At 37.2% G+C, this 12504-nt stretch overlaps 1 protein-coding gene across 4 annotated transcripts; it reads right to left on the reverse strand.

Annotated features, from left to right (window-relative positions):
• Window positions 1-248: 248 nt before the first annotated feature.
• On the reverse strand, window positions 249-9480 carry LOC140758451 (amino-acid permease BAT1 homolog). Of its 4 annotated transcripts, XM_073094652.1 has the most exons (9): window positions 8336-9480; window positions 7549-7786; window positions 7244-7463; window positions 2942-2981; window positions 2594-2813; window positions 2309-2490; window positions 1601-1890; window positions 1292-1421; window positions 249-659 (listed from the first exon to the last, which is right to left on the reverse strand). In XM_073094652.1, the coding sequence occupies exons 3-9, from the start codon at window positions 7402-7404 to the stop codon at window positions 312-314; spliced, it is 1371 nt and encodes a 456-aa protein (XP_072950753.1). In that variant the 5' UTR covers window positions 7405-7463; window positions 7549-7786; window positions 8336-9480; the 3' UTR covers window positions 249-311. The 4 variants fall into 4 exon arrangements, with proteins under 4 accessions (XP_072950753.1, XP_072950736.1, XP_072950728.1 ...); XM_073094635.1 differs by lacking the exon at window positions 7549-7786 and having other exon boundaries at window positions 2942-2960; window positions 7244-7504; XM_073094627.1 differs by lacking the exon at window positions 7549-7786 and having other exon boundaries at window positions 7244-7504.
• Between the last annotated feature and the right edge of the window lie 3024 nt (window positions 9481-12504).

Here is a 12504-nt window from a genome sequence, read left to right on the forward strand (position 1 = left end):
TCATATCATTCTATTTATCTATCCACAATCGAGAATATGATCAAAATAAGTGGTTTATAACTGATAATAATTTTAAGAATGTCATCGAACCTAATATGCAGTGAAACATTATGTGGACAGGATTATATGAAAAAGATTGAAAAAAGAAGAAGAATGTAATCTTCTTTTCTTGCTTTCCATTCCACAGAATCTACTGTCTACTTGAACAACAAAGAGATGACATACAGAGAATGGACCAAGAAGACAAATTAATTAAGCAATCAACAGTTAAATATAATAATTGAGAAGTATACAATATGCCGTTTTTACATTCAAGTATCTATATTGGTTATGGGGCCTCTGAACCAGTGTCGTGCACTAAGAATCCAAGAAGAAACAACTAGGATAAATAAACCACCAACAGCTACTGGTGTGTAGTTGAGAGTATCTTTTGTAATGGGATAAGCAACTGGCAGCGAAAATAAAACTGTAATTGTTGCAACCCAAAGCACAGCAACCCAACCCACCAGGACCCCATATCGACCGAGGTTGTAGGGGCCTGGGACGAAGGACTTTCGAGCTAGAGTCACTCGGAAAAAGATCGGCAACGCATAAGCAATGTAGAGTCCAATTGTAGCTATAGAAACCATGGCCTGGAATGCTACAAGACTTCCAAGAGACTGCACGGAAAAAAGAAAGAAACTTATCTGATTAGGTTGTGCAAAGATTTCTTGATTTAATCATATGCTAATTGCAAGTGTCAAAAGTAAAACAAGAGGTGCAAAGTTCATTAGAGGCATTATGGCATGTATATACATGATCTGAGTTATTTGTTTGTTAGAAAGGCCTTAACTTTATATTATTCTTGGAAGAAGTCTAGTTTATAATCCGACTGAATCCTGCAAATTTCGTATATTTACTTCCTAAGACTAATCATGAGGTCAGGTAATTCACATGATAACAACACAAATAAATAGTGTTTATATGCAATTTTTCAGTTTTTACTTGAATTGCAGAGTTACTCATAAAATGACATAAATACACTTGATATGTGCCAGAAGGAAGTATGTGAGTGAATGCAAGAAAATCTTTTTTCCTATATAAACTTGGACTGTCGAGTTAGATTTGAACAGTGGCATAATGCCACAAGTATGTGTCAGAAGGAAGTACTAAATTAGCAAACAGTAAAGCAGTGGCATTGTAGTTTGTTTATCAGTGAACAATGTGAGAAACAAACATACAAGATATGCATTTTGGAGATTAAAAAAAAAAGTGTGGAAAAACAGGGAGATCAAAGGGACATGCTCAATACCGTCAATGCCATGCAAAATGAAATGAATGCAGAGAGCCAAACTGCATTTATTGGGACTTCTTGCTTGTTCACTTTATGCCATAGTGATGATAATGGCATCGCTCCATCTCTTGAAAATGCGTAAGCCATCCTAATTTCAAGAAAACAATATATTGCCATGAAGGATGAAGATTGCAAGTGAATCATTGAAAAGAAAATCCACTTGAGGGTTATGAAAAGAAACTTACTGGAAACTAAAATACCTATTCACTGATAGGAGAAAGTAACTATTATGCTAGAAATTGAGAGGCACAGAAACAATATGCTTACCTAGAGTTGCTTGTTACTGAACTCATACCACAAAAGAATATTGCAACAGCAACAATTCCCAAGCAAATAATACCACCAACACCATTTCCATATCTATTTTTGAAGGCAAGGTAGAATACTTCAGCGATTGCATATCCTCCAGCATCATTGTTGGTGCTCAGAAGATAAGGAACGTTTGTCACTGCAAATGTGATGCCAAGTAGGTAACCCCAGCCAACAATGATTGATATACCGATGGCACTAATTATTCCCCTAGGTCCATTTTTGTCTGCACTTTTAGTTTCCTCTGTCTGAATGAAGAAAAAACTTCAGAAATTGCTCAACAGTACAGTAGTTGGTAAGAAGCCTACTGTTGGCACATTAGGTTTAAAAGTTTGTAACCAGTATTGGACTTCCATAAGAAAATGACTCATTAGAGTCTAGAATAAGTATCTAAAGAAGGGGATTTCATAGTTAAGTTAGATCGTCAAAGGAGATGATCTTAGAAGACCTAGATGGAAGAAACAAAAATGCTCTATTACCTGTTTAGTCACAAATGACAGACTTGGATAAGAATCAATGGCGAGCATGACATTAAGTCAGTAGTATATAGTTGAGAAAGTTAAAGTTGATTGGATATAATATTATGCAGGTACAAACTTCTATGTAATTGACATATTTCAAATATAAAGTATGTAATTGGACAAAAGGAGAAGATAGATATCATACCATATGAGCAGATGCATCATATCCAGTCAATGTATATTGGCTCATTAAGAGTCCCACAACAAATATGTAAAGTTTACTGTGGATTCCAGCACCATTATCAGTGTTGAAATGAGTAAAAACGAACTCAGCACTGGCCCTCTTAGTAGAAACAACAGGTATAGTGATCATAAGGACAAAGACACCTGCGCAGAATTAACCCATCAGGACCCTGATAGGTTATCGGATAGAGAGAGAGAGAGAGAGAGAGAGAGAGAGAGAGAGAGAGAGAGAGAGAGAGAGCATTACCTAGTACATTCCATGCAGCAGCAAGCTGTCCAAAGAAAGATAACCAAGTAATGGAGAGACTATTGATTATGGCATGAAGAAGCAGAATCCCCCCATGGAAACCAATAACCACATACTTAGAAGCTTTGTATCCTCCTCCATTGTTTCCACCCGTGCTAAGTAGGATAATAACTTGAATTAATTGTGCTAATGAGAAATCTACACTTGTAGTGACAGCCCACTGCAAAATAGAGAGATTCTTTAACAGCTTGGAAGAATAAGAAAAGATAAATCAACTCCAACGAAGGTATTCTTCAGATTGAATAGACTTCAAGTTTCCGATAAAGAAGTCTTGGGCTTCTCAATTACCTGCCCAACAATGTTAAACCTGCATGGAAAAGAAAAGAAACTAAATAATGCATGAGAGATTAAATTTCAAGTACATCCCATTCAGCTCATAAAAGATACAGATGAACACAAGATAAAATGCATTTAGGTGAGTATACTTTTTAAATTTCAAGTGATTGTGAACCTCATTATATAACACCCTACAGCCTACAGGTGGTATGGCCCTCATTCTATTACACCCTACAGCCTACAGGTGGTATGACCCTCATTCTATTACACCAACAATCCAAAACCAACTTCTCTCAATCATTTATAAAATCCATATAAGAATCAACCCTTTAAAGTTAGAAAGCAGAAGTAACTTTCTTGGTAGCCATTTAGCCAAGGATATTACTTTCACGGTTTCACCAAGCTTCTATTCCAGAAAAGAGAATAAACATCCTCCACAAATAACATTCTCATGTTGAAAGCGAAGTTCTCACTTCTCACACTATGAAACACAGTTTCTTTTTTCCAATATAAAAATGAAATCTGATGCACAAGCAAGAAAGTATAATAATATCTTACATTTTACAGTAAGAATCTTACTAAAGATTCTCCAGAATACCATAAAGATTTATGATGCGTGCTCTGTTCCACTGATAATGTCTCTCATAATGATTGCTACCGCACCTCCACAAAAGGGAAACGGAGATGAATCAGATCAATATCATTCTATAGTCCCGAATCTCACCTCTGTCGTGAAAGTCCTAATATACTCATGTTACCAAACATGCTGGATAAGATAGTCAATGGTCAGGCCAATCCTACTCAAAACAATAAGATAACCTGATTCATACCGTTAGAATTTTTAATGTACAATCCACACCAACTATAATCTTCAAAGAACAACCAAAAGATTCAGTAAACAAGAGATTTGCCAAAAGATCATCCTTTTTTAATAAAAAAACAAGCATTCAGCACAGAAACAGGATTTGATCTAAGAAAGTCACTAGTACCATCCAGTTATCCAGGAAGCAAAGGGCGCCCATTCTTTTCCTGAGAGCCTAGCACTCCAATAGTACAGTCCCCCCGACGTCGGGTACGACGAACAAATCTCGGCCATCGATAGCCCGACCAACATCGTAAAGAACCCAGCGACGAACCACCCGAAGGTCATCGTCACCGGCCCTCCAAAATTGAGCCCGGTGTTATACAACGTGGTTATCCCGGTGAGTACAGAAATGATGGAAAAGGAGAAGGCAAAGTTTGACAACACCCTGTGAGAGGATACCCAACAAGACCCATAAATCCAAAAGACCAAAGAAATGGAGCCAAACTCACAAGGAAATCGATTCGGGTACTGGAGACCCTTAGAAAAGGAGAGATTTTTACGAGAGATCGCGCTTGAGTTCTTGCTTGTAACCAAGCTCTTTGAGCCGAGCATGGCCAGAATCCGAAGCGTCGATGTCAATCCTGGCAGAGCCATTGGATTCGTCTTTCTTCCAATTCATCTCTACTGGATCTCTATGTGGATGTCCTCCTTGAAACGGAGAGAGAGAGAGAGAGAGGAAACTCTCTATTAATTGCCTCGTGGTATGAATTCTCGTATTGCCAAAGCAAAAAAGTGTTAAAAAATATCAAATTGACTTCTTCTCCCTTTTTTTGTTCCTCTAATTCCTCGGGTTAGCCAATCATAAAACTGAAGTATGAACTGAAAAATAATAAGGAATAGGATAAGGAGTCACAAGCTTCACATAGTCACACATCTCAAAATTTATTGGAAAATGACTCGGCCATAGGCCCACAGTAGAGATCCCTCTCTATATATATATATATATATATATATATTTGGTGGAATTATTAGCTAATATTACGTCCCTGCCCAAAGAGTACAACTTTCCAATTTTGCCCCCCTCCCCCATAAGTATGTCTCACCTACTCGGCTACCTGATATGGCCAAGGCATCAGGGTCGTCCCTTGTTAAGATGGACGGCCTGTGATCGGGTAAGCTTGCCATGTATGCCACCACTAGTATTATGTGCTGGCCACTATGCACCAGCTATGAAACACGTGCCATTAAAACTATCCATGAGTTTGGCTTTTGACAGCAGTAATTTAATTATATTTTAATAAGTAGGAATAGCACCTTGTTTTTTAATGATTAATCGTTACGACACAGTGATAGAATTAATTCATAACCTCCTGCCACATGTGACACATCTTTTGCAAGTTGTGGCCATAAACAAAATTATATTTTTTAACCAACCTATTAATTAACTCAAAATTCTGTTCTATTTTTAAAACCACAATAAAAAAAACAAATATTCTGCACTCAAAAGAGTAGAAGGGTAAGCGTTGGTGGGTAATATTGTCATTTACGTATGACTGGCCCACCGCATGGAATGCACTGAGGAGATGAGCCAAAAAGGTCGCAACTATGTCTCGCAGAGAAAGACAGAGAGTAGTTTGACTACTCTAAAAGATTCTTGATTGAGGAATCTATATACAATTAGAATTGTAGCTTTGAAACAGATTCATCTTAGCATCACTTAAATTTTCCTGTAAATTTAGCAAAAACACTTTTTGTTTTATTTTGATTATTATTTATACTTTTACATAGATATTTATCTCGACTTTAGCATTTTATTTTACTTTTAATATTTTAAAACTGTAACATTAATTTTTTAACAAAAATTACCATAAATAAATAAAATTAATTATAAATGCAAAATGACCTTAATATATTTAAATAAGTTTTTTTAATATAAATTAAAAATAAAAGAATCAGATTTTCAAAGTCGAGTGATGAGTATTTTTTTTTTCTTGTATTTTAATTCTTTTTATTCCCAAAGCGTTAGTTGATAGTTAGGTTAAAGCTAACTCAATGTATTTTTAAGATATTTAAAGTAAAATATAGAAGTCAAATAATAATATTCATTGTGATAGGATGTGAATCATAATAAAAGGCAATAATTAGGGTGCTTTTCTTAAATTTATCTGGTAAAGTAAGTAGCACAAATACATTCTACAGAGCTATGATATCCAAATATAAGACCAAAAGCAATTTGACAATCTAAAAACTTTACCACTTGTGAGATGGTCTGTTGCTTTACGAAATAGACAAGGAGAGTTGAATTTGAACTATGAAAGGCAGTATATGTAGCTTTCATTGATGACTTATGGGTTAAATGACTAATCAAAGCCATGTGGTATGACTTAGAAAACTGCAGCCGATAAGCAGACAAATTAAGCACCACTGTTGTTAGTCAGGTACGAGGACCATCTCCTTTTGTAAGGTAGAGTTCACACATGAAAAGGGTGTCAGACCAGATATATCAAGTATGTTACAGCAGTACTAGTTCTAAAGAAAAGTATAACTTAGTAAATTGTGGAAACTAAACTATTGGTTGTTCTTTATTAGTCTAATAGTTAGATGAACAGTAGTGTTAGGCAAGTAATAATAAATGTAAGCATCGGTCAAGTGTTAAAGCTATGATATACGTTATTAGTTTATTATCTAATGATTTGTTCTTTTATAGTAGCCTGTTATTTAATATGATATCAAAGCTAATCTTTTCTAGAGGTTTTGGGTTCAAATCTCATTAGTCTGATTTTATTTCTCTAATATCTAGTATTACGGTATGGGAGCCACACCTCATATTTTATATTATTAATTCATGTGTATTAGTTCATTATGTAACAGCTTAAAATTTTAGAGCTGTTGATTATCTTACAAACTTACACAAAGATGATCTGTTAGCGCACTTTTAGAACCTTTAACAGAACTTATAATCATCAGTCTGAGATAGAAGAGCATAAGTGGTTACTAATAGCTAGATGTTAAATGGAAAATAGTTAGCACAAAGCATGCAAATCATCTGCATTATCCTGTTAACGAGCACTTCTACATAACATGAATTTATCTGCACACTTACTGCACAGGGAAAGAAAAATTAGAACCCTTTTCCAATGCAAATTAGTCTATTGTGAGATTCTGGCCTCAATAGTTGTGGTATATATATACATATCCCAAGTTTGAAAACAACACTAAAACTTTGGTTTGCATCTTTGAATCTGTAAAATATTCTTGCATGGTTGGGAATGGTCAAGGAATAGAGACAGGGTTTCATTTAATTGTTTAGTTATAATTTATTCAGCACAATCAGATTAGTATACTATATAACAAATAACTCTACTAAGTACTAACCACTCTAACAGACAACTAACTAAATTGTATAATGCAATGTCTAGGCATTAAAAGCTGTGGATATTTGCAGATCAAGCTTCAAAGTAACACTCAAAAATGTATAGATGTGAGCATGCATTAAATTGTTAACTCACCAGCCAGTGATCCAAGAAGCAAAAGGTCCCCACTGTTCACCACAGAGCTTAGCACTCCAGAAGTAGAGGCCACCGGAAGTCGGATAAGCTGAGCAAATCTCGGCCATCGAGAGCCCGACGACGATCGTAAATGCGCCAGCAATAGGCCATCCATAGATCATGGTCACTGGTCCTCCAAACTCAAGGCCAGTGCCAAAGAGTGTTGTTATGCCAGTGAGAACTGATATGATGGAGAAAGTTACAGCAAAGTTAGAGATTGCCCTGCATAAGAGAAGAGCACCAATATTTCTCAGCAAATTACTTACATTGGCGATGGATGTAAACTATGATCTCCTTAAATCTTTCTGTTTAAATAAGTAGCCGAGGGTAATTGCGCCATAACGGGTCGGAGTCGGGCTGAGAATTTATTATCGGGTCAAATCCAATAAAGCTGGATTCCTACAGGCTGATGAGGTAATTAAAGAAAGCCGGTGAGGAGTCGCCGTCACGGGAATCACGATCTAATCAATCAACGCCCTCTTCTTCCTTTGACGGCCTTGATCTCTGTACGAAAAGGGTTCTGATGAAAACTATGTTTCGTCGAAAACATTTTTCACGTCACGTTATGAGCCTCATATTTTAGATTTTATTCTTAGTAAAAAAGAATTACGGAAATTTGCAACAACAAAGAATCTGACCCTATCACTTGTTCTCAAATACCTTCTACCTTTCATCAAAAATAAATTTTATTTAATATATTCAGTTAATTGAGCTCAGTATCTAATAGTTTGAATAGTTCTACTCTAACGATCCTATAATTTTATTTGAATATTTGTTTGTAAGATTTATGTATTCATATTTTTAATTTAAATAATCTGCAGTGGATACATGGCAGCTTTCCATTGGCTGCTAAACCATCTATGACCCCCGATCACAGGCTGGCAATAGAGCTGATGCAGGAAATTCCAGCTTTTGTGGCTGCAGAGATCTGCCTTCGAAAGGGAATACATCTCAAAATTGAAGAATTCAACGGTATCCCCGATCGAATCTCGAACAAGAGCTAGGGTTAGAAGAGAGCGAGAGAAGGGGGAGAGAAAGGAAGGCGATACATACGAGAGGCTGCGACTGAGTTCGGGTTTGTATCCGAGTTGCTTCAGCTTGGAATCGTCCGCATCCGAGTCCTCGATCTCATCCTGCAGACGAACATACGAGGCTCCATCTCTCGCTTCTCCCATTCCCATCTCTAAATCTACCAGAGGTTTACAGAAAGAAGAGAAGGTTCTAGGAGAGAAGAGACATTGAAAGAGCTTTTGGGAACCGAGGATAGTAGAAATGAATGGAAATGTTCTTTTTGGGGGGATCTCGGGGCAGAGGAGAGTTTGTCCTATCGCGTGGGAACCTGATTCCAATTTACCCTTCAAGATGAACATATATACGAATGCGCCACTATAAATCACCGATACATATAAACATTACCAACGGGAGACTCTCTTTCTCATCGGTCGACGTCGTCGTGGCATTTCTCATCTTGCTGCGGAGCTTCACTCCTCCTCGCTGCTCCTCAATATTCTCGAGGGTGCTTTAATTATTGATTTTATAATTTTTATTTTTATTTTTGCTTGCTATTTAGTCTAAGAAAAGAAAAAGGAAGAGCACCAAGCTGTAACGTGAGTGATCGAAACCAGTGGCTATGCTATGTTTTATTGACGGACTGGTTGAAGAGATGATGATGATCTTGCACGTTATTGGAAACTAAATTACAAGTCTTTTGTAACTGACATTTAGGTAGCAGTATCTATTAACGCATGAACCTTCTCCCTCAACTCCGGATTAGCTACTAACACGTTGTACAAAACCATCACCATCCTACCCTCGGAATCCCCGAATCTCCCGCTCGTTTTCCGGACCCTCCCCCCTTCCCACAGCCCACGTGGCGCGCGAGAGACTCGGTAGGACGAAACCATCCTCCCAGCCTTCCCTCCGGCCAGAGCCAGCATGGCGTTCACGTAGACGTCCCTCAACCAACGAAGCGGCGATATTAACGCCTTTAAACGTAGCCGAAGGACGGGACGCACCAAAACCCTCCTCTTAGTAGCGTAGCCGTTGCCGACTTCTCCTTTGCCTCTCTTGATTTTAGCCGATCTCGTTGCCGGCTTTCTCCTTCTCGGATTAGGAGTTGCCTCCTCGAGCCTTCTATACGTCCTTCGACGCCATGCTGATGCGATACCTCCATACAAGACCTTCATTTTTCTGTACACCTGAGGATATAATGTGGGTGGGCAGTAAGCACTATAAATATACCAACCAACTCTAGTAGAGTTGGTAGGTACCTTGCTCATGACCAAGGAGGTCATGAGTTCAACTCCAACCCCAAATAATATTGTGGAGAAATTGTTTGGTGGTTGGTAGTTTGGTGGCATTCGGTTGATGGCTCGACAACGCAACGGCTTGGAGCAGGTCTCAGCGACGCATATGGCTTGAAGCCTAGACTAGATAGCTAAAAAGTTCGGTGGGGCCTAAAGTGCCTATGTATCTAGGGAGGGTTGGCCCTTTGTTCAACCCATATCTAGCCTTCAGGCTCATGATCAAAAAAAAAAAAAGTAAGCACTATATATATATATAAGAAGTTGGACGGCGGTATTGACCGTCTACTTATCCTACCTTTGTTAGGTGGACCGGATCAATGCGACGCCGCTTTCCTATGTTAAGGTCAAGCCTTAGATTAGAATCGTCAACTACGTGGCATGTAATCTACCCGATCAGGACTGTTGTCATGAATAGAGTCGATAGTCAAGGGGAAACCAGATACAAAGTCATATTTTTATCTGTGTAATTTAGTCTCAAGTCCTTAGCAGTATAATTAATTAATCTCATCTAAATCCCATTCATATCTTTTATATATCTTGGTCGCCTTAGACTAATAATTGTGACATGCCTTTAACCTTTTTCCACTTATATTCTAACCCTCGGCCGAACCGGGACCTCATTTCATATGTGAATGAATCCTCCACGGAACTCATCAAACTAGTCAAACTATTGGATGCTCCAGTATTCTGGATAAATAAAATTTACACTTAAAAACTTGCAACTGGATTGGGCCATTCATGCATCACTTTAAGATGGCCCATAAGAAATAAATTGAAAAAAAAAAACAAAAATATATTTATCTTTATCTTTACTAATCCACTCCATTAAAGTACCAGCTCTCCTGAAGCCAAGAGAGACTTATACACCTCTATGATTAACCTACTTTCGAAGTCCCCTTGTTCGGACCGGACTGGCCTGGCCATGGGAATCCGCTTGGCCCAGTGTGACTCCGGCCCAGCACCTAGACCGCTTCCCCGCCGAGCCAAGCCCAGCATGGCGTCCACGTAGGCTTCTCGGATCCGGGTAAGGAGCTTGAGGGGGGATAGTATCTTAACCCGGATCCGAAACATGGACCGTAGCTTCCACCGCCGGCTACCCTTGCTCCTCCTTCGGCCGTCCCCGAGTCGGGCCACCGCCCCGGTCTTCTTACGCGGGACTTCTAATCGTTGGTACTTCCTCCTCCTCCATATAGCCCTTATGCCGTTGGTGAAGCGGTAAGGGAACGCTTCCATCTCTTCTCTTCTCCTCTCCTCTCTTGTAAATTCGAGGCATTAAGAAATAAAAATATAGTATATATATAGAGAGAAAGAGATATAGATATCGTTTTTAACATGGCTTTGGAGATGCTAATTTTGCAGTCAAGGAAGACGGTTTGACTTGTTACGTTAGCATAGTTTCGTGTGGTTGGTATTGTTATATATTTATAGATATACATTACCGCAATCAATTTCGCCACGTAACCTTCTAGAAAAAGTTGAAATATGTGGGTATTAATGGAGTCGCAAGACGTCAGCGAATAATACTTTGTGTTTATATTTGAAGAGAGTAGCACTATTATATATATATTTATATTTATACGAAGGTTTCTTCCGTGCAATAGAATTAATTCTTTATCGATCAATTTGATGAAGATCTAACGGTTAAGATTTTTAAGGGTATAATAGGAATGAAAGATATTACCGGTTCAGCAGGTAACTTTTTTTAGATATATAATCTTGCATATTATTTTTTAATAATTATATTATCTTAATATTTTATTAAGTAAAAGACATATATATCATTAATTGAGAGTAATGTATATATATGAAAATAAGGGTATTGATGTCTTTTATAATTAACTTGATGAAATTTAATTACATTTTATCTTTTTGATTATTTTTATTATTTACATATATCTCCCATTAGTTTAAGATTGACTTAAATTAAATTTTAATAGATAGAGATAGAGAATTATATTTAAATTGAAGTTTATCTCTAAATAATCAAATTTAAATTATTTAATATTAAATGATATCTCCTATAATTAAGGTATAATTATATTTAAGAGAGAAATCTTAACGGAAGAAAAGAAAACGTGTAGAGCGTTTATTTCGTGGGAAGTTAGGCACACGTAATTAATCTTTTTAACTAATATATTATTTTTCGTACGTAATATGGTTTTGGAACCGGTATCGGGAGGTATGAAAACTGGCTATTATAGCCGTTGGATTAAGATTATAATTTTTAAAGATGCATTAAAGTATTTACCTATTTATATATATATTAGTAGTAGGTTCTCTGGGACTCTAGCAGTTGTTGTGCCGTGACTGGGTGATATCAATTGGGCTCTTATCATTTTTTTGAGCAAATATAATAACACCGTAGTTTGTAATGATGTCAGTTTAGTCATCCAGATTGTATGTATAAAGAATGGACTAATTCGACTATAAAATTAGACTATATTTGAGATATTGACTAAATATTTAGTCCACAGACTTTTCATTTAAAATGAAAATAGTTATTTAGTTTGAACCGTCATTAGCATATGTGGGCATTTAATCACGCTTCCAATGTTTCTTTTATTTTTTTCAACTATAATTCTTGGCAAGACATAGACTAATTAAAGTTGCAGTCTAATCTTTCCAAACAAAGAAAAGCAGAGTTGAACAGCAAGAAGAAGAATAGAGCAGCAACCCAGTAGACTATTTAATTCTAATGCAACAGTAACACTATAATACACTTTAGCAGTCCACCTCCTGTCAACTCTATCCTCTATCTCTATCTTTACATTTGAACTTTTTATCCACCAGATAAGCACGGATCTACCTCGCTATATAGTTTTCAAACAGAAATATCTTTTGGTAATTCTGTCATATATATGGATACGAGTCAATCCTCTCTGTAGCCTTTACCGCAAAAGTCTCACATGAACCTCG

This window comes from Typha angustifolia, chromosome 1, assembly GCF_048772165.1.
Source record: "Typha angustifolia cultivar Huaian chromosome 1, ASM4877216v1, whole genome shotgun sequence".
Taxonomy (NCBI): Eukaryota; Viridiplantae; Streptophyta; class Magnoliopsida; order Poales; family Typhaceae; genus Typha; species Typha angustifolia.